The 22,230-nt window shown below is 44.4% G+C and overlaps 1 protein-coding gene across 2 annotated transcripts; it reads left to right on the top strand.

Moving 5' to 3' along the window:
• On the top strand, nucleotides 17,091-20,764 carry LOC8065910 (IQ domain-containing protein IQM5). 2 transcript variants are annotated; one of them, XM_021447271.1, is made up of 9 exons: nucleotides 17,091-17,263; nucleotides 17,947-18,464; nucleotides 18,593-18,658; nucleotides 18,778-18,866; nucleotides 18,981-19,068; nucleotides 19,221-19,358; nucleotides 19,491-19,583; nucleotides 19,703-19,810; nucleotides 19,899-20,764. In XM_021447271.1, exons 2-9 carry the CDS (start codon nucleotides 17,964-17,966, stop codon nucleotides 20,487-20,489), a joined length of 1,674 nt encoding a protein of 557 aa, XP_021302946.1. In that variant the 5' UTR covers nucleotides 17,091-17,263; nucleotides 17,947-17,963; the 3' UTR covers nucleotides 20,490-20,764. The 2 variants fall into 2 exon arrangements, with proteins under 2 accessions (XP_021302946.1, XP_002440760.1); XM_002440715.2 differs by having other exon boundaries at nucleotides 17,094-17,263; nucleotides 19,703-19,804.

Genomic DNA, 22,230 nt, shown 5'->3' with positions numbered 1-22,230 from the left:
GCAAAGGTATTGCTTAGGGTTTTGTTTTTGGTGATCAAGACACCATAGAGGGTGTGATCACATTTAGGATAGATAGCCATACTATAAAGAGGGGAATTCTTTGGCTAAGCGGTTATCAAGTGCCACTAGGTGTTATTGTTCATGTGCATGCATTTAGAACCTAGTGAGCTAACTTAACTTCTTCGAAGAAAATGATTGTGAAATTGCTAACACACGTGCACTTGTTGGTTTACACGTTGTGGTGTTGGCACACTTTGAGAAGGAGGTGGAGTTTGAAGGGTAGAGAGAGGATGGGTTCCTCTCTCCCTCCCGCCGAGCTTGCGAGGCGGGATTCGGCGCTTTTCGAGAAAATGTAGTGCATATTTTCTATTGCGCCGGAGGGAAATTTGGAGAAGTCGCGGGAGTGTTTCTCGCTGAGGAACACTCACCGGACGCTGGCTCAGAGGCACCGGATGCTGTGTCTGAGCGTCCGGTGTGCAGGCTGCCCGACTCGGTTAGGGTTAGGCACCGGACGATAGGCACCGGACGCTGGCTTGAGCGTCCGGTGGTTAGCGTCCGGTGTGCGGGCGTTTTGCGACCCTCTCTGCGCATGGGTCCGGTGAGCACCGGACGCTGAGGGTGCGTCCGGTGGCTTGCGTCCGGTGACCCTGCGAGTTTGTGGAGCTCTCTGCGCATGAGTCCGGTGTGCACCGGACGCGTCCGGTGCCAACCTGCTCAGCGTCCGGTGCTCTGTAGGTTACCGTTAGATTCTGACACGCGGCTGACGTTGGAGCACCGGACGCAAGGGTTGAGCGTCCGGTGCCCCTTTAAGAGCGTCCGGTGACCCCGTGTTTCGCCCAGTGAAAGAGCCAACGGCTCTATTTGCTTGAGGGGGTATAAATACGTGTTTGGCCGGCTTGGGGCTTACTCTCTTGGCATTCTAACAGACATAACATCCTTGTGAGCCTAAGCAAACACCTCCCACTCATCTCCTTCATAGATTAAACATCTTTGTGAGATTGGGAGTGATTCCAAGTGCATTTGCTTGAGTCATTGCATCTAGTGGCACTTGGGGATCGATTTGGCTGCGGTTTTCTTGTTACTCTTGGTGGTTGCCGCCACCTAGACGGCTTGGAGCAGCGGAGGAGGATTGGCACGAGTTGGTGATTGTTCGTGGCCATCTCCCGGTGATTGTGAGGGGTCTTGTACCTTCTCCGGCGGAGAGCCGAAAGGTAACTCTAGTGGATTGCTCGTGTCATTGAGTTACCTCACTTGTGGGTGGGTTCTTGTGGTGTCCTAGTGAGGACGAGGTTCGTGCTACACCTCATAGCCACCGAACCACCAAGTGTTGGTCGACACAACGGGGACGTAGCGTGCCGGCAAGCACGTGAACCTCGGGAGAAAAATCGGTGTCTCAATTGTGTTTGATTGGCATTCTCCAGGTGCTTGATTGTTTATATTGGTGATTGGTTCATCCCCTACACGGCGGTATAAATATCTCATCTTATCTTTATTTACCGCAAACTAGTGTAACTAGTTTAGTTGCTTACTTTGACTTGTGTAGCTTAGTTCTCTAGTGTAACTTGTAGAGACTTAGTTCTTGTGTGCATAGAGATCTTAGCAACTAGAATTGTTGGGTAGGTGGCTTGCAAACACCCCTTTAGAGCTAGAGCAAAAAGCTTCGCTTTGTTATTTACTAACCTTTTGCTCTAGTGAGTTTGTAGAATTTTTAAATAGGCTATTCACCCCCCCTCTAGCCATATTAGGACCTTTCAATAGCCTATTTAAAAATTCTACAAATTCACTAGAGCAAGAGGTTAGTAAATAACAAAGCGAAGCTTTTTGCTCTAGCTCTAAAGGGGTGTTTGCAAGCCACCTATCCAACAATTCTAGTTGATATAATCAATAGGCACACAATGGCTATGTCACTACTTACACTAGAGAGCTAACTAAAGTTTCTATACAAGTAAGTAACCTACTCTAGTTTGCGGGAATGTAAGAGAGATGGTTTGATCTTTATACCGCGGCGTAGAGGGGATGAACCAATCAATAAAATGAAGTCCAATCTCTGGGAGAAATCCAATCAACAAACACAATGGAGACAAACATTTTTTCTCCTGAGGTTCACGTGCTTGCCGGCACGCTACGTCCCCGTTGTGTCGACCAACACTTGGTGGTTCAATGGCTAAGAGGTGTAGCACGAACCTCGTCCTCACTAGGACACCACAAGAACCTACCCACAAGTGAGGTAGCTCAATGACACGAGCAATCCACTAATGTTGCCTTTGCCTCTCCGCCGAGGTAGGCACAAACCTCTTATAATCACCAGGAGATGGCCACAAACAATCACCAACTCGTGCCAAAAACTCCTCCGCAGCTCCAAGCCGTCTAGGTGGCGGCAACCACCAAGAGTAACAAGCAAACCCGCTGCTCAACGATCACTAGTGCCACTAGATGCTCAAACTCTAAGCAAATGCAACTAGGATCTCTCCCAATCTCACTTTGGATGAACAAAACTTGAACAAGGTGAGTGGGATGTGTGGGAGTATGCTCACAAGGTGTATCAACAAGTTAGAGAATCAAGAGAGTGAGCATGAACCGGCCAAGGCATATAAATAGAAGTCCCAAGCTTCAACTAGCCGTTGGCAGAAAATCCCACTGTTTGCGTTCACACCGGACGCGTCCTAGTTCACACCGGACGCGTCCGGTATTGACCAGACCAGCGTCCGGTGCTCCTGACCGTTAAAAAAGTAGCTGTTACCTTCAACGCTGACAAGGCACCGGACTCTCACTTTTGAAAATACCAGACGTGTCCGGTGTCACACCGGACGCGTCCAGTGTGCACCAGACCAAAACTCACCGAGCGTCGCAAATCGTCACACCACCGGACTTACACATTGGACGTGTCCGGTGTGCACCGGACCTAAACTCAGAGAGCTTTATAACTGAGTTTGCACCGGACACTCAACTCGGACGCGTCCGGTGTGCACCGGACCCAAACTCAGAGAGCTTCTCCGAGACAGTGTCTTCTCCGGACGAAACACACCGGACTCCAAGAGGTTACTGTTCCTGAGTCCGGTGCCTCAACTCGGACGTGTCCGACCTCATACCGGACGCGTCCGGCCTGAAAGCGCTGCACGAAAAGATCCTCAACTTCTTCCCTTGCTTCCATGTACCAACACCAAAGTGTCTCCACACTTGTGCTCGTGTGTTAGCATATTTCAAAAACATTTTTCAAGGGTTAATTAAAAAGCTCGCTAGGTCCTAATGCACATGTAAGGAATCCAATCACCTAGTGGCACTTAGATAACCGTTTTCACAACGAGATTACCCCTCTTAATAGTACGGCTATCAATTCTAAATGTGATCACACCCTCTATGATGTCTTGATCACCAAAACCAAAACCCTAAGCAATACCTTTGCCTTGATCTCCATAGGGTTTTGTTTTTCTCTTTCTTCTTTTCCAAGTTGAGCACTTGATCATCTTGTGGTCATCACCATCATCACCATGATCATCTCTTGCTCCATCACTTGGCATGTACCAACCTCATTAAGTCTACACACACTTAGTATAGAGGTTAGTACTTAGGGTTTCATCAATTATCCAAAACCAAACTAGGGCTTTCATAGACAAGTACAATAAATATTGGAGGGACATACCTTTGCTCTATTCTTTTGCATTTATCTTAGACCCTAGAGCTAAGATGAAGGGTTTTTCCAAAGTGTTGAGGAAGTTGCTTACCAGGTTGGCACTAGAGCTAGGTTGACTGATGTTTACAATAAATATGAGGAGAAGTTTGGAACTGTTAGGTTGAGGAGGACTGTGCCTCAAAACCCGACTGGAAAGAAGAGGTTTGCTTGGGATGAAATATATGATGATGATTCTGGTTGTTCTGGTTCTGGTGGGAGCAGTTCACTGCTGCATTCTACACTTAATCTATCTAGAGATACACTGCTACTCCTTTGCTGCAAGCTGCTACTTCTACAGCTTCTTCTAATGCTTCTGAACTTGTCTCATACTTAGATTGTGACACTGTTAGCTAGTTGGATGATACATTTGACATCTTGAGATGGTGGCATGAGCATAAACTTACATATCCAGTGTTGTCCATCATGGAAAAGGATGTTTTAACTGTTCCTGTCTCCACCATATCTTCAGAATCTACCTTTAGCATGACTGGTACGATCATCGAGGATCAGCGGAGGAGGCTGAAGCCGGAGACCGTGGAGCGGCTCACCTGCATCAAGGACTGGGAGTTGGCGGAGGCAAGACTACAACACAGTGTGGAGGACAAGGAGCTTGAATAAAGATTTGAACAGCTATATCTTGATTAGTACTCCTGCTGCCAAGGTAAATCGGACCCCTAATGCCTAACTTTCTCTTGTTCTGTTAACTTTGTTGCTACCTAGTGTCCTAGTTACTAATCCTAATGCTAACTCTGTTGTTTTGCAGCTGGTAGCAGGGAGCTTGAAGCTTGGAACTTTGAAGCTAGGCAGCAGGGAGCTTGAAGCTTGGAGCTTTGAAGCATAAAGCATTAGTCTTCATCCTTTAGTCTTTACGTAGGGTTTCTGTGATGTAATATGAGAACTTGGATTGTGATTCTGTGATGTAAGAACATTTGAACTTTATAGAGCTTGGTTGTACTCTTTTCCTGCCTAGGGTTTCTCACAAGGGTGAGTTTTACCTAGGTAAGTTTTTAATGAGGCAGCCATTACACTAAGCTCCTAATATATTTCATTTTGTTAACTTTTGGTGTCTACTTTGATTCTGTTAAGCTGATTGTATGAAATTCTGTATTCTTTAAGTCTTTTGTGAACTTAGTGCCTGGGCCGGCACGAGCACTGCCACCGTGCCTGGTGGCACGGCACCGCACGACCAAGCCATGATAGGGCCATGCCTGGGCTAAGAGTTCAGCACGGTGGCACTATCAGGCATGGCACGGCGTGCCGCCGTGCCGCCCCATGTCCACGCCTGGGCCGGCCGGGCAGCGTGTTTGAAAAAGTTTACTCCTCGTCGGTTACGCTTGAATTAGGCGCTGGGGAAGAAGTTTGATAACCTATACTTGCGCCTTTCCAATCACACTGGCAAACTTATATGTATACATGTATATATAGGTAAGTATATTAATTAATTCCAACAAACTAGGCAGCATGTTATTGGGCTCATCATAAACCAGCTGGGCATGCAGGCTTACGCATGCATGCATGGAGTATGTAATCTCCAAGTAGGGCTAGCTTGGTAATCCGCCTGCGTGGCGGCACGCCATTTGTCGCCCTGGCGTGGCCACACAGGCACACAGCAGGCTGGTGTGAGAAAAAATATATAATCAAGTCGGCTTGGACGGTGTGTGACTCGCTGTGTGTGTTGATGTCAGCGATTAGCAAAGTTGTGGGCGATTACATTCCTAAGCACGGCTGCGAGTGTCATTGGATCGGAGAATATATTTGATTGGGATGGGATGACCTGTGCCATCCCCGATGGAGACTCTTTGTACGCGCCAACAAATCTTTAGGCGGCCGGACTCACGGCGTCCGCGCGTCCCTTGAGGACACGTATGCATCCGACAGTGGGCCCCGCCTTGCAGCGACACGCTGGACGGCGCGTCCGTACATCCTGCAATTCTTGTATAGTATGTGCAGTACGTGAGGTGTGTATATGTCACGGATCACGCCATGCATGGTGCGGCTGTGGCTGTATAGCAGCAGGGCCAGGGCGGCGTCGTCTTGGGCGTCCGAGTCAAATTGCATACAGACCCCTCGGTTGTGGACTGAAGTTGGAATGTTTTGACTGCCTCAGCTGTTGTCTGCCTCAGTTCAGCTTTTCACATCGTACCGTCACTTTTTTTAAAAAAAAATAAATTACACTAGACATTTACAATATGGGCACATTCAATCCTACGAACACAAGTGCGTAAACTCTAACCCAAAGAGCCCTTTCAAAAAAATTAAACCGATAGATCACGAGATCCACGAAGTCATCATAGACGCCTTATTATTGAGGGTGACGTCGCCTACTGCTTGGGATGAGATCGGCACGGAAATTTTCTGACCGTATTCGAGACTGAATTCGTTTAGAGAGGTTCATATCTGTTCGTATCCGTATCCGAGAATACTTAAATCGTATATTTATGATGTCGACATCCAATCATATCATATTCGACATAATTGACATTATCCGTATTTAAATCCGAATCCGACCAGAAATATGAAAACAAATATGATATCGGTGATATCCGTCCATATCCAATCCGTTTTCATCATCCCTACCTACTGCTGAAACAATAGCGCCGTTAAATCATGAAAATCGATCGGATATGTCATGCATGACGACGATGCCTTTATTAATTTGGCTCCGCATCAACTTTTTGGTTCGTGGAAATCAAACCATATGGCGGTTTCCTGATAATTTCTAGCACGTCAATTAATAAACCCTAATTAACGCGAATGCTGCCTTCTTATTACATTCCCGTACGTGTGACGTGATTATACAAATTAAACATATCAAACATTCTTCCGCGTATAGTTTTTATACATACGTGCATGACGTGATTATCCTACATCAAGCACGAGATTTTCCATGCATGCGGCTTGAGGCAGGCATGGCCGGATCAACGGCGGCCCTTGACTGCCCAAACTTGCATTGGCACGCATATGCAGCGAAAGCATCGGATCCGGTCCAACGCCACGACTCGTTCCTCGGTTGCTTTCATGCCCTGCTGCCAACCACCAAGCACTCATCTCGAGCTGCACCTTGCACTGCATGGGAAACCATATGCATGAATCATGAATGCACCCATCCATCCATGGCAGCATGCACCAGGCAAGCAGGCGTTATTTAGTTTTCAAAATATTTTACAAAATTTTTTACATTTCTCATCACATCGAATCTTGCGGCACATGCATATATAGAGCACTAAATATAGATAAAAAAATAACTAATTACACAGTTTACCTGTAATTTGCGAGACAAATCTTTTGAGCCTAATTAGTCCATGATTAGATAATATTTGTCAAATACAAACAAAATTGTTACTATTCCTATTTTGTAAATTTTTTTGAAGTAAACAAGACCTGCCTGCCTCTCTCACTCTTCCAATCCCTATTGACTCTTCCACCATTCGCTTAGTTTCCACTTAAAAAATTTTAGTCTCTTTATATCAAATGTTTGGACACATATATAAAATATGAAAAATAGATTAAAAAACTAATTATATAATTTGTATGTATTTTGTGAAATAAATCTTTTAAGTATAATTAGTCTATGATTGAACAATAATTACTCTAGTTATAAATATACTACAGTCTTTAAAAACTTTTTTTTCCGCTAACTAAAGAAGGCCTATGCTATGCAAGGTGCAGTGCATGCATGGTCCAGCCCACCCGCGTTTGCTGGTGCTGTTCTATGGAACTTGATCATCAAGAGACAAAAAAAATGAGAGAGAAACATTGCCTTAAAAAAAGAGAGAGAAAAGAAACATTCTGCAAGGTCTAAAGAGAATACTCTCTGCAAGGTCTAAAAAGAAACATTCTGCAAGGCCTTATCTCTAATGCTGTATGCAACTTTGAGGACTGTATATCTAAAATTTGGCACACGTGCAATGGAACACAACTTTGTTAGAAATTTAGACATTTTAATGTTTGATTTAATCCAGAAAATTACCCATAATATTTTGGTGGTATATATGTGCACGTGTGCAATTTTATCACTACTCAGATTAGAGATAAACATTGCAAGAACTACGGCAACTGCAGCAGACATACTGAAAGTGAAAAACAATCGTTTAAGATTGTACCCAGAGGAGGGACCAGTGTCGAAGGCACCGGCGGCTCCATTCGCACTAGTCGACATAGTGCGTTGCTCGAAGTAGCGGACCACAGTCAGTGCAGGAAGATATTCGCAGTGCAGTCCCGCGAACGTCCACCAGGAAGAAGACGAAGACGCAGTAGTCGATCTCGATCCGCGCGAACGTCCACCAGGAAGAAGACGAAGTAGTCGATCACGATCCGCCGGACGTCCACCAGGAAGAAGACAACGAACTCGCCGGTGAGCAGTCGCGGAAGACGCTCTCCAAAAATCTGATTGCCCGCAACACCCGAGCAGGTGTCTCGTTGTAAGGCGTCGGGTTCCGGAGGCCTGCTCTCCCGATCTCTGTGCGCGCAGAGGTTCGGGACGGGAATGGACAGGAAGCAACTCGACAGGAGAGGACTGAGTGTGTCTCGCAGGTATGGAAGGTGTCTCTGCGTATGGAATATATAGGCCCCAGGAGGAAACGTCTGGTTAATGGCAATCAATCACAATTAATTGCCATTAACGATTCAATCAATTAGCAATTAATTGCCATTAATTGCACAATGGTCAGATCCCGTTTTCCTCCCTTTCCTTATTCACCACGCATGCGCCACGTCACGTCTGGTCTGGTCCTCGTGTGCCACGTCACGCTCGCTCGCTCGTCTCGAACAAGACAAGACACGTCACAACACGACACGCCTCGGCTCGGCTCGGCGGCGGCGGCGGCGCGCGCGTGTGGCACCCCTTCACCCTCCCTCAACTTCTCCATAGGGGCTAACAAAGGCCACCTATTTAAGTTGAGTTAACATATGGTCAATCATCAATATGGTACTAAACCATTTTTATTATAGCATTAATTATGGACCCTTGAATTAATCATCAAATATAATTATGGGCTAATGGCCCATTATATTCAACAATCCCCACCTATTTCTAGGGCACATAAGAAAAGCTCTCGAGTTTCCATGTCGTTTCGGTGGAGACTGTTAAGTTGAACTTCCACCTAGAGTACAGACTACACTTAGCCACAACTTGAACAATGGACTGTGCCTTGAAATGCAAGTTTTGTGTGATATAAGTTTCATCTACACTCATAACTGATAATGGGTTGCATGAACATCCCCTCTGGTTGAAGCATATAAGTCATACTTCTGGCCCATTCATGAGTATCTAGAGATCACCCAAAATCTCATAGACTGTGACTAGCAGTTAAACTCATATAGGTGTATTCCTTAAAGATGTTCTGTAGGACAACATCTATCGCTTCACAAGCCGCTTTGGAATACATTAAGGTATATAACCAGCCTTCCTTACAGACTTAGGAAAGAAGTGCAATTGAGATGAGTTAAGTAAAGGGTCTTTCCTCATAATCTACTTCTGGCTTGTTTCACCATTCTACTTCACGGGATCTCCGATCACATAGAACAGGTTGCCACCATGGTAGACCTCACGTGGGTCTCAAACCCATCTCACTCGATGCACTATCTATCACATTACCTGATAGTCCCTTTGTGAATTGATCTGCCAGATTCTTGGACGTATGAACATAGTCCAATGCTATAACTCCAGAGTTTCTCAATTTTTTGACAGTCTTCAAACGCCGTTTGACATGCCTAGTAGACTTCATGTTGTCCTTAGAACTGTTGACTTTAGTGATCACTGTTTGATTGTCACAGTTCATGGAAATAGCCGGCACAGGTTTTTCAACCACCGGTAGATCCATCAGGAGTTCTCGAAGCCACTCGGCCTCAGCACCGGCGGTGTCTAATGCTGTGAGTTCTGCTTCCATGGTTGACTTTGTTAAGATAGTCTGCTTGCAAGACTTCCATGAAACAGCACCACCTCCAAGCAGAAACACATATCCACTTGTGGCCTTTAACACATCAGCATCAGATATCCAATTTGCATCACAATAACCCTCTAATACCTTCGGGTATCCGGTATAGTGAATGCCATAGCTCACAGTACCTTTCAGATAGCGCATCACTCTCTCAAGAGCTTGCCAATGAATATCTCCTAGATTTGACACAAACCGGCTAAGTTTGCTCACTGCAAACGAGATATCAGGCCTCGTGGCACTAGCAAGGTACATCAATGAGCCTATAATTTGGGAGAATCTTAGTTGATCCCTTGCTATTCTTCGATTTTTCCTCAATAGCACAATAGGATCATAAGGCGTAGGAGCAGATTGACAGTCACTGTACCCAAAGCGACTTAAAATCTTTTCCATGTAGTGGGACTGCACAAGTGTAATCCCACCATTGCCTTCTCTTGAAAGCTTAATGTTTAGAATAACATCAGCTTCTCCCAAATCTTTCATCTCAAAGTTATTAGACAAAAAGTCTTTAACTTTCTTGATCACATCAAGGCTTGTCCCAAGGATCAGTATGTCATCCACGTACAGACAAAGGATCACACCTTCACCCCCACCAAACCGATAGTACACACATTTGTCATCTTCATTAACAGCAAAGCCTGCAGAAGTTAAGGTTCTGTCAAACTTCTCATGCCATTGTTTTGGAGCTTGTTTTAGGCCATAAAGGGATTTTAATAACTTACACACCTTACCCTTTTGACCACTTGTTACAAATCCATCAGGCTGATCCATATAGATCTCTTCCTCTAACTCTCTATTTAGGAAAGTTGTCTTCACATCCATCTGATGAATGAGAAGACCATGAGAGGCAGCCAAAGACAGTAACACTCGAATTGTGGTCAAACGGGCAACAGATGAATAAGTATCAAAGAAATCTTCCCCTTCTCTTTGGGTATAACCCTTAGCCACAAGCCTAGCCTTGTACCTCTCAATTGTACCATCAGGCCTAAGCTTTTTCTTGAACACCCATTTACACCCTATAGGTTTACACCCATAAGGTCGTTCAACCACTTCCCAAGTTCCATTAGACATTATAGAATCCATCTCATTTCTTATTGCTTCCTTCCACAAGTCAGCATCAGGAGAGGAAAATGCCTCTTTAATGGTTGTTGGGGTATCATCCACGAGGTACACAATATAGTCATCTCCAAAAGACTTCACTTTTCTTTGTCTTTTGCTCGTTCGAGTGACTACATTATCATCCTCCTCAGGATAGTGAACATGGGGTTCCTCAAATTGTTCTATCGGAATAAATTGCTCATGGGAGTTTATAGACTCATGACTAGAAATATTAGGCGTACTTTTCATAGGAAACTCACTTTCAAAGAATGTTGCATCTCTAGATTCCATTATAGTACCAACATTCATATCTGGTACTCTAGAATTTATAATTAAAAACCTATACCCTATGCTGTGAGTAGCATAACCAAGGAAAATACAGTCAACTGTCTTAGGTCCGAGTTTGCGTTTCTTGTTTATTGGCACATTCACTTTAGCCAAACAACCCCAAGTACGCAAATAGGAGACATTTACTCTTTTCTTTTCTCATTCCTCAAATGGTGTGATTTCTTTATTCTTTGTAGGAACTCTATTCAGGACATGACTCGCTGTCAATATCGCCTCACCCCACCATTCCTTAGATAGACTCGAAGTCTCTAACATGGCGTTAACCATCTCAGTTAGAGTACGGTTCTTTCTTTCGGCAATCCCATTGGACTGTGGTGAGTATGGCGGTGTCCTCTCATGAATAATTCCATGTTCTACGCAGAAGTCAGAAAAATCACTTGAAAAATATTCTCCACCACGATCGGACCTTAAGCGTTTAATTTTCCTCTCAAGTTTATTTTCTACTTCAGCTTTATAGGCTTTAAAATATTGTAATGCTTCATCCTTTGTTTTAAGCAAGTACACGTGACAAAATCTAGTACAATCGTCTATAAAAGTAATGAAGTATCGTTTACCACCTTTAGTCAACTCACTATTCATCTCGCATAGATCGGAATGGATTAATTCTAATGGTGCCAAGTTCCTCGCCTCCGCAGCCTTGTGAGGCTTGCGAGGTTGCTTGGATTGCACGCATACATGGCACTTAGAACCTTTGACTAAATTAAATTTCGGGATTAAATTCATATTTGCTAGCCGCGTTAAACAACCATAATTAACATGACAAAATCGCGAATGCCAAATATTCGACTCATTCGAAATCACAGTATGGTTCACGATTTTATTACACACATCATGCATGGATAAGCTGAACAAGCCTCCGCAATCATAACATTTACCAATAAAAGTTCCAAACTTTGAAAGTGTAACTTTATTGGCCTCAAAGACTATTTTGTAGCCATCTCTACAAAGCTGTGAGCAGCTAACTAGATTCTTTTTGATGGAAGAGACATGCTGCACGTTCTTCATCAGCACCGTCTTTCCCGAAGTGAACTTCAGAATGACCGTACCAACACCAAGAACACGCGCATGAGAGCCGTTCCCCATCAGTAAGGCTCCAGTGTTGCCGGCCTGATAAGAAGAAAACAAAGAGATGTCAGCACACACATGAACATTAGCCCCAGTATCCATCCACCACTCAGGTGAATGACAGACTGAAAGAACAGTAGGTAAATAATTACCATACCCAAATATTCCTCCTTCAGCCTCGTCAATGATCACGTTTACTGACTTTTTCTCTTCTCGTTTAAATTTGCGGTCTAGACAACCACTCGCCCAGTGGCCATCGCTACCGCAAACAAAGCAGCCTCCATCTGCCTTTTTCTTCTTAAAAGTTGCAGTTTGTTTTGGCTTCGGGTTTGCTCCTTGCTTGTTCTCTTGCTTGTTCTTTTTCTTATTACGGAATGCGAATTGCTTTTTCTTCTGCACCACATTGACACTAGAAGACTCAACGCCTTTCCCATGTGTATATTTTGCTCTCGCCTTCTCCTCAACATCAAGAGTTTCCATAAGTTCAGCAAGACCAAACTCTTTCCTCTGATGTTTTAGAGAGGTAGCAAAATTCTTCCAAGAAGGTGGCAGCTTAGCGATTATACCGCCGGCCACAAACTTTTCAGGCAACACACAAGGGAATTGTTCTAGTTCCTTAGCTAGTGCCTGTATCTCATGTGCTTGTTCAATCACAGAACGGCTATCAACCATCTTGTAATCAAACAATTGTTCCATGAGGTACAGCTCGCTACCAGCATCAGAAACCCCGTACTTGGCCTCAAGCGCATCCCATAATTCCTTAGCAGTGGTGCAAATGATATAGTTGTCAACGTACTTTTTATCAAGCGCACTAATCATGGCACCTCTGAAGAGGTTATCAGCAGTCATGAACGTTTTCTCCTCCTTAGGAGTAAACTGTTCCGGCTTCCCCTCCGCGGCGTGATAGCAACTCATAGCAGTTAACCACAATATCATTCTCGCGCGCCACCGCTTATAGTTTGAACCATCAAACAGATCCGGTTTTAACGCAGCAGCAAAACCACTAACAGAAAAATGCCTAATATCAGGTTTTTGGATTGTTAGAAATTTAGATATTTTAATATTTGATTTAATCCAGAAAATTACCCATAATATTTTGGTGGCATATATGTGCACGTGTGCAATTCTATCACTACTCAGATTAGAGATAAACATTGCAAGAACTACTGCAACTGCAGCAGACATACTGAAAGTGAAAAACAATCGTTTAAGATTGTACCCAGAGGAGGGACCAGTGCCGAAGGCACCGGCGGCTCCATTCGCACTAGTCGACATAGTGCGTTGCTCGAAGTAGCGGACCACAGTCGGTGCAAGAAGATGTTCGCAGTGCAGTCCCGCGAACGTCCACCAGGAAGAAGACGAAGACGCAGTAGTCGATCTCGATCCGCGCGAACGTCCACCAGGAAGAAGACGAAGTAGTCGATCACGATCCGTCGGACGTCCACCAGGAAGAAGACAACGAACTCGCCGGTGAGCAGTCGCGGAAGACGCTCTCCAAAAACCTGATTGCCCGCAACACCCGAGCAGGTGTCTCGTTGCAAGGCGTCGGGTTCCGGAGGCCTGCTCTCCCGATCTCTGTGCGCGCAGAGGTTCGGGATGGGAATGGACAGAAAGCAACTCGACAGAAGAGGACTGAGTGTGTCTCGCAGGTATGGAAGGTGTCTCTGGGATGGGAATGGACAGAAAGCAACTCGACAGAAGAGGACTGAGTGTGTCTCGCAGGTATGGAAGGTGTCTCTGCGTATGGAATATAAAGGCCCCAGGAGGAAACGTCTGGTTAATGGCAATCAATCACAACGAGTCAATCAGTTAGCAATTAATTGCCATTAATTGCACAACCTCGGCACGGCTCGGCGCGGCGCGCGTGTGGCACCCCTTCACCCTCCCTCAACTTCTCCATAGGGGCTAACAAAGGCCACCTATTTAAGTTGAGTTAACATATGGTCAATCATCAATATGGTACTAAACCATTTTTATTATAGCATTAATTATGGACCCTTGAATTAATCATCAAATATAATTATGGGCTAATGGCCCATTATATTCAACAAACTTTACAGGCTGTTTGATTTATCAATAAGAAAACAGTACTTTTAAGGTTTTGCTGTGCCTGTTGCCTCTGTCTTGTCCGAAAAGCGTTTTTGTAGCATTGCAATTTTGTGAGGCTTTACAGATATTTATTTATGCTACAAACAATAATCAGCGATCCATTAATGGTTTGTTTGTCACAAAATTTCACCACCATTTTCATGAGTTTTTTTGAAGCTACTTTTTTTTGGCAAACAGGTGTTTTTGAAACAACTTCACCAATGAAGCTTTTTAAATTTTGCTCACATAGGAATAAATGAGATGAAGATAAAAATAGTAACTTTTTGTAGTTTCACCTCACACTTGTGGGTCCTGTGTGAGATTAAGATCATGTTTTAAGGAAATTTGCATGTAGCATTGTTTTGTCAAATGCTTCACCAAAATAGCTTTAGTTTTACCGGCAAAGCTTCTTATAGAGCTAAAATAAAAAAAAATCAGATTCACTGGTGAAGTCAAGCTTTACCAAATGAGGTATAAAACTGCTTCCTGGGATGTACAATACGGGGATGTACAATAAATAGAGTATATTTTTTTGAGAATACTCTCAACCGCTTCCTGGGATGTACAATACAATGAGATTATCCCCTTCGACATAAATACAGAATATTTTTTGAGAAATGAGAATACTCTCTGCATCTTGTTTTAGTGCCATTCTCATATCGAGGAGTTAAACGTACTTATTTTTGACCAAATATACATAAAAAATTACTAATATTTATAATATAAAATAAATAACATTAGATTAAACAAACAATTATAATAATTTATTTAGAGATACGTATGTTGCTGATATTTTATATATATAATTCAGCAAAGTTTGACTATCACAAAAATCTATACAACACTTAAAAAGAGATGGAGTACAGTCCTGAATCTAAATGAGTCCATGCTATTATATTTTTTCTGAAAGTGGTAAGTTGTATTATTAGAATTTTATTGATAAAAATAAAATACATATGCTCAACGTTAATAAATAAATACATATGCTCAACGTTAATCTGAAGAATTTAGTTTTTCTGAAGTTTGGTCCTAAATGCTCGTGAAAGAGTTCTCTTTGAAGAATAATCGTGGTACAGGAGATTCTGAGATCATATTCTAGAGCTTTAGACTCTGTTCACTTGAATTTACTAATCAGAATTTTACAGTTATTCAGCAATATTTTTCTCTTATAATAAATCAATATCAGAATTAATATCAGCCACTTCTACGGCTAGCTATGCATGTGTGTGATTGGACTGGACACCTTAAAGCGTGTTTTGGTTCTGGTAACAGTGCCGTGTGGAACCACCGGGTCATTCCACCGGGAAGCTAAAGTCACGGACGGTCTTGTTCCCCCCAAAACCATCAGATCAATGTGCTAACGCCGGGTTCACTCTCCAAACCAAACATGTTGCTCCATATTCACAAATGGAGTGCCTGATATTCTATTTTTTTTGTTTTTTTAAACAGTATGATATTCAGTTTTGAAACCATGGTTTCTATATATAATGTCTATAGAAATTTATAAGTATAGAAACTATATATATATTGTAGCATTGGGACTGTCCTAACTAAAACATACTATATCTATTCTCTTTATAAGGCACAAACGTATATCGAGATTCAAACTTTAGTTTCACAAAAAATCGTTGTAAACTCATTTGTAATCATGTTACCAGAACTATAGATAAATAAAATCAGGTGGGGGAATTATCCCCCTGTTCAAGTTTTCAAAAAAGAATCAGACTTCAAACCTTCAATTAACAATTTCACTATCAATTTTTAACTATTATAACATCAACTTCATATGGTTAGATTTATAGTTAAGCGTGTGTCTGGATAGAGGGGTGAGATGGGTTGGAGTAGGAGTTGTCTAGGTTGGATTCAACCTGGGATGGAATATCACTCTCAGCGCAATTCCTCCAAATCGGGTGGACTAACTTGACCTAGATGGACGGTGTCGTGACCTCCTTCTCCCTCCCTTCATCGTGACCTCGCTCCCCCATCCTCGATGCGAGCGGCGTCGCTCACACCGACCCTGTCTCCATCCCTGACCCTGGTGCTTGCTTATCCGCTCCTCCGGATATGGGCGAGCAGCGGCACGGGAGAAGCTCCTGTAACACGGACTGGGCGGCTATAGGGTAGGCCACCTCGGGCTCGGTGAGGTGGCAGCCATGGGGGGCGAGCTCAGGGTTAATAGGGAGGTGGCGGCCATGGCGGGTGAGCTCGGAGCTTGGGGAGGTGGTGGCCATGGCGAGTGACCTTGGGCTCGGGGAGGTGGTGGCCAGGGCGGTCGAGCATAGGCTCGGGAAGGTGGTTGCGGTCGGCCATGTGTCAAATTATCATCCATTACAGTCCTCTCGATCCTTGCAACCAAACAAAAAACTGGATTCAACCATCCCTCAACCAAACACGAGATGGGTTCATCTCATCCGAGAAACTTGGGTTGGGGACCCAACCCAATCCATTTGGTCCTCAAACCAAACACATGCTAAATCTACTATCCAATTATCATAAGCTTATAAGTGTAAAAGATATTAAAAAAATAAATATCAAGCTGAACATTATAAAAGAGAATTGAGGGAGTAAACAAAATAAAGACTACCTCTAGCCGTATGTTCCCGTCCCGTGTCCTGGATGAAAGTCTTAACAACAACCAAAAGGGCGTGTATTAAAAAGAGTGGTTGGGGCAAGGTGTAAACCGGAAGAAGATTCAATTCAACCATTTTGAAAGCTGCAGCAGCGTTGCAACATCAGCACTGACCGAAGAGTCTTGCGTTTCTTGGGGAACGGGGAACGTTTCGCAGGCTGCTCCTGCATTTTTCCACATCTCTCGGGAGGGAGCAAGTGCTGGGCCATTCAGCGAAGTGGGCCCCGTCCTAGATTTCGTTATATATATGAGAGAGCAGTGGCAGCTCCCTCCTGACTCCTTGAGGTTTCAGTATACATCAGCAGCGAGCGAGAGCCAAATCACATTCCTGCCAATTCGATCCAAACGAATCTCTCAGAAGTTTCCGAGATTTCAGCTGTTCCTGTTCTTTGGGATACGCTTGGGTTCCCACTGCGAGACCACCGCCAGGTAAGGAGCATGAGTCCTTTCTGCTCTCAAATTTGGTGTAGCTTTGCTCTTAGCTTGGGGCTTATCTTCTTGATTGGGACCGGAATTAGTCTATGAGCTGCTAGATGCAGAGGTGATATTGGGAGTTTTAGGACCTCTACCTGCTATATGTAGTGTCTGAAGGTTGTCGTTCTTGAAGTGTTAATTGAAGAGCTATGAATCAAAAGTTTCGTTAGCAATGACGCCGGCTTGATGTTCGCCAGGTTCATGAATCCTATCCAGTTCAATGCAATTGAGGCTGTTTCTTTCACGTTTTCAGGATTCAGATACAGCCATCCTTCCTACACAATATAAAAAAAACATAGCTTTAGGTGTCGCTGACTTCTTTTGCCATGACAAGAGCTGCAAGCATGTTTATACTAGAATTCTAGGCATGGCTGCTATTGTGCGTCTACTAGCTTTTTGTTTATACCATACCGGTGTGGTGCCTGCCAGCCGTGGAATTTCTTGGCTGCCTTGGCCTCCAGTCGTTTCCGCCGGCGGCTTGTTGCCAGTGTTTGTTTGGTTCACCTCATTCTTCTCTCTGACTTTGACTCTGTCACCAGAGCGAGCATCACATAGCAAGTTGCTTCTGATTACTGTTCATTCCACCTGCCGAACCTGAAATTTTTTTCATTTCTGAATGGCCTTTTTTTGTTTTTCAGGACGAAGTCTTCAGTTTATGGGATTGTACCACAACGAATGGGCTGAAGCTCTGGGCATCGAGATCTCCAGCCCGAGGGCCAAGGACGGCACCATGGTGGTGAACGGGACCTGCTTTTCCAAGGGCAAGCTGATGCCGTCACTGAGCTTCAAGCTGTGGGAGGCAGAGGCGGTCGTCGCTTCCATGGACCACGAGCACGACAGCAGCAGGCGGAGCGAGTGCTGCCTGAGCCTGAAGGACGACTCGGACTTGGTGTTCATGGCGACGCCGACGAGCCCGCGGGTGTCGTCCACCAGCCCCAAATGCGAGCTGGACGCGGCGGCGGTGAAGCTGCAGAAGGTGTACAAGAGCTACCGCACGCGGCGGAACCTGGCCGATTGCGCCGTGGTCATCGAGGAGCTGTGGTGGAAGGCGCTGGACTTCGCGTCCCTCAAGCACAGCTCCGTCTCCTTCTTCAACGGCGGCAAGCCCGAGACGGCGGCGTCGCGGTGGGCGCGCGCCAGGACGAGGGTGGCCAAGGTAACCTCGCGGCCGCTTTACAGCTGTTCTTGCATCGAAATGCTCCTTGAGATGCGTTTGAACTGAACCGCCCCATCGAAATCGCAGCTGCTGACGTACGTGAGCTTTGTTTTGTTGCTTTTTGTTAGCTTGGCAAGGGGCTGTCGAAGAACGGCAAGGCGCAGAAGCTGGCACGGCAGCACTGGCTCGAAGCTGTAAGTCACATGCTACATAACCTAGGACATAAACAAGTGATTTCTGTAGCTCCAGTGAGATCATTAGCATTAGTTTACTAATGTTGCTGCTGCTTTTGTATCTGTGTGTTTGCTGGCAGATTGACCCGAGGCATCGGTATGGGCACAATTTGCACATCTATTATGATGTCTGGTCCAAGAGCGAGAGCACAGAGCCCTTCTTTTATTGGTAAGTGAACCTGGATTCACTTGTTGCTACCCCCATTTGAATTTGTTAGCTTGGAGATAATAAGTGAGAAGAATGTAAAATATATACTTATGGTTTTGTTTATGAAATGTACAGGTTGGACATTGGGGAAGGCAAAGAAGTAAACCTTGAGAAATGCCCTAGGAGTAAACTTCAGAGCCAATGCATCAAGTACCTTGGACCAGTAAGCCCCTCATCATCAGTATAATAATGTTTTAAATACTGACAGAAGATTTTAGCAAATTAGCACTATGTTTAACAGTTACTAGCCTGAATAAATATATGATTGGATGATCAGCTGATCCCCGCTGTTCTGTTTCTTGCTATGAATTGCAGAAAGAGAGACAAGAGTATGAAGTTGTGGTGGAGAGGGGAAAATTTGTGTATAAGAAAAATGGAGATCTTGTGCATACTCTGGATGATTCCAAGTGGATTTTCGTCCTCAGCACCACCAAGGCACTCTACGTTGGACAGGTAGACACAAATTTCAGTTTCCATTTTCTGCGGCACGCGGATGAATGCATTTTACCATATTTGTTGTTGTCGAGATAAGATTAAAATCGCTTCTTGCATTAGTTCTGAATTTTGTGTTTTGGTTATGAGCAGAAGAAGAAAGGCTCATTTCAGCACTCGAGTTTCTTAGCTGGTGGAGCCATAACATCTGCCGGAAGATTGGTCGTCAAAGAAGGAATCCTCAAGGTATGTTCATACTTCATACAACCATACTGAAAATAAAAATCTTTGTTTGGTATAGACGATTGAAAATGGCAACTTCAGAATCAGAAAAGTAACTGACGGCATTTCTTGCATTTCTTCAGGCTATATGGCCGTACAGTGGTCACTACCTCCCAACTGAAGAGAACTTCAAAGATTTCATCCGCTACCTTGAGGAGAACGGTGTCGACCTCACACATGTCAAGGTACATGTAAGCAAATAATCAGTTTCTCCATAAAGAGTGTCAGTGATTACTTTAAGATTCAGAACTGACATTTGGGTGTTACGCGTTCTTTCAGAAATGCCCACTTGACAAAGACGACGAGTACCCCTTGTTGAGCAAACCTGAGGCTCAGCCCAACGCCGCCGTCTCAAAGGGCTCTGACGGAGCAGAACCCAACATGGCCTCTGCGGCCATGGATGAGCATACGACCGACTCCGACGCCGCTGATGGCGACGTTCACCGGGCAACCGTCGACGGGAACATGAGTGAAGCGGAGGAGGACGACACCGACACCCACGCTCACACCGACATCGACACCGAAGAGGAGGCGCAGCAGCACGAGCTGCCGCTGCCACCGTCGAATGGTGCTGCTGCTGGTGCTGAGCTTGGCAAGAACCACTTGACGTGCCGGTGGTCGACGGGCACGGGCCCCCGCATCCGGTGCGTCCGCGACTACCCGCAGGACCTCCAGTCCAGGGCGCTGGAGCACGTCAACCTCTCGCCGAGGCTCGCCGGCTCGCCGCCGTCGAGGAAGAGGGACCCGGTTCCTTCCCCGCGCCCCAGCCCGGCGATGATCCTGTCTCCGAGGCTCGCTTCCGTGGGGTTCCAGCCCCAGACGGTGGTGTCCCTCACGCTGCCTGACTTCAAGAGGAGCAGGTTGCAGTGAGCAACTCTGTTCTTGTTTCATTGTTTCACTAGGCGATCAGAAGAATAACTAAACTGGCCAGGCTGTTTACTGACCGGCCAGTGATCTTTTTTTGCTGCTAGGTTAATTAGTGGATTACTTCGATTTTTTTTTTCTGTTCATTGCTTTATTGATGGTAACAGTTTTCGGTTGTAGATACCATTTGTGATTCTTTTGTTAGATGTATGTATGCAAAGAGTGCATGTACATTGCTTAAGATTAAAAGGAAAACAAAAAGGGCAATTTTGTTTACTGGAACGCGTTGTATATATAATAGCAATATAGTTCTGGATTTAATATTGATGAACAATGGGTTGTTACCTGTTCATAAATATTTTGTTTCTTTATGAAACAGTTCTTATTTGCAGGCTTTTCCCTAAGAACAGGAGCACTGCTATGCCAGTTAAGGGCTTCCCTAATGCAACACGTGGTGTACTATGCCCCAACATTCATCTAGGCATCCAGTTTCCATATCACGTAGAGCAGTGGTCACACTGGGTATCAAGGTGTCCAGTTTCTATGTCACGTAGAGTGGTGATCTCACTAGTGTTCGTAGTTGCCTATGGAAATAACGATGGTCTTGCCTGCCAGAGAGCAGAAGAGAACAGTGGAGAACGCATTTGTTGGAAGATTTAGCTCCGACAATATCTATCTGTGTATTTACGTACAGGGAATCAAATGGATAACACATCTTGTTCAGGTACGTGATACCCTACGACTAGTTTTAATTAAGTAGTGTTTTGTATGCTCGATTACAGGGTTGCTGATTGTAGCTATACGCTAGAATATAGAAGATTGGATCCCGATCGGGGCCTCTACCCTTTCTTATATAGTCCAGGGGTAGGATTATAAAAAAAACCCGATCAATTAATATATGTATTTCCTAGTTTGTTATATGAAAAACATAACCAAATGATTATATCCCGTCGGCTAGATATGACGGTGCCTGATATATTAGAAATAATTTGATTGGCGCATGTGTGGGCCTCATTCTTTATCGTCTTCAGTCCAGTATATAGACATGGATCGTTATACAAGTAGTGAAGTACCCTGGGCCTATATATCTGATAATAGCCCTCCAAGAACATAATGACAATCTAGTCGAATAGTTGTATCCCGCAGATGTTGCGGTCTTTTGTAATCAGCCACGAAGCCAGCAGCGGGGCTAGGACCTGCTGGCCGGTGGAATTCCTAGTGTTCTCCTTTTAATTTTAGACACAAATTTATAAAGTATGGTGGGCTGAGAACTTTATTTTTTAGATATATTTTGTAAACTTCATCATTAATATATATTTAAGAGGGATAATAGTAGAGCTAAGTCGATGTAGAACTTTTGTTCAGCTCCACTAAATTTTTTCCTGGCTTCGTCCCTGTTTGTAATTCTCTTAGCTTACCTCGGATGACAAGGCTTTTTAAAAGGTAGACGCCGGATGCCCTCGAGTATCGAGTTGATCTGGGTAATCACAGAAATGCCCTCGAGTATCTTGTTTAGTTCCTCTCAGGCCACTCCCAATGCTAGAAAAGTAGAAACTATATATAGTTTCTATACTTATTAATTTTTATAGACATTATGTATAGAAACTATGGTCTCAATGGATAGTTTCTATACAATAATTCTCTCTTTATTCTCAACCAATCATATCACTTTATGCCTAGGATCTCGCGTAGACATAGTTTCTAAGTTACTCGCTCCAGACCGTTTTAACTGGCGTGAGGAGCTTGA

This window comes from Sorghum bicolor, chromosome 9, assembly GCF_000003195.3.
Source record: "Sorghum bicolor cultivar BTx623 chromosome 9, Sorghum_bicolor_NCBIv3, whole genome shotgun sequence".
NCBI lineage: Eukaryota > Viridiplantae > Streptophyta > Magnoliopsida > Poales > Poaceae > Sorghum > Sorghum bicolor.
Note: the sequence above shows the minus strand (reverse complement) of the source record. Positions and strands in the feature narration are given on the sequence as shown.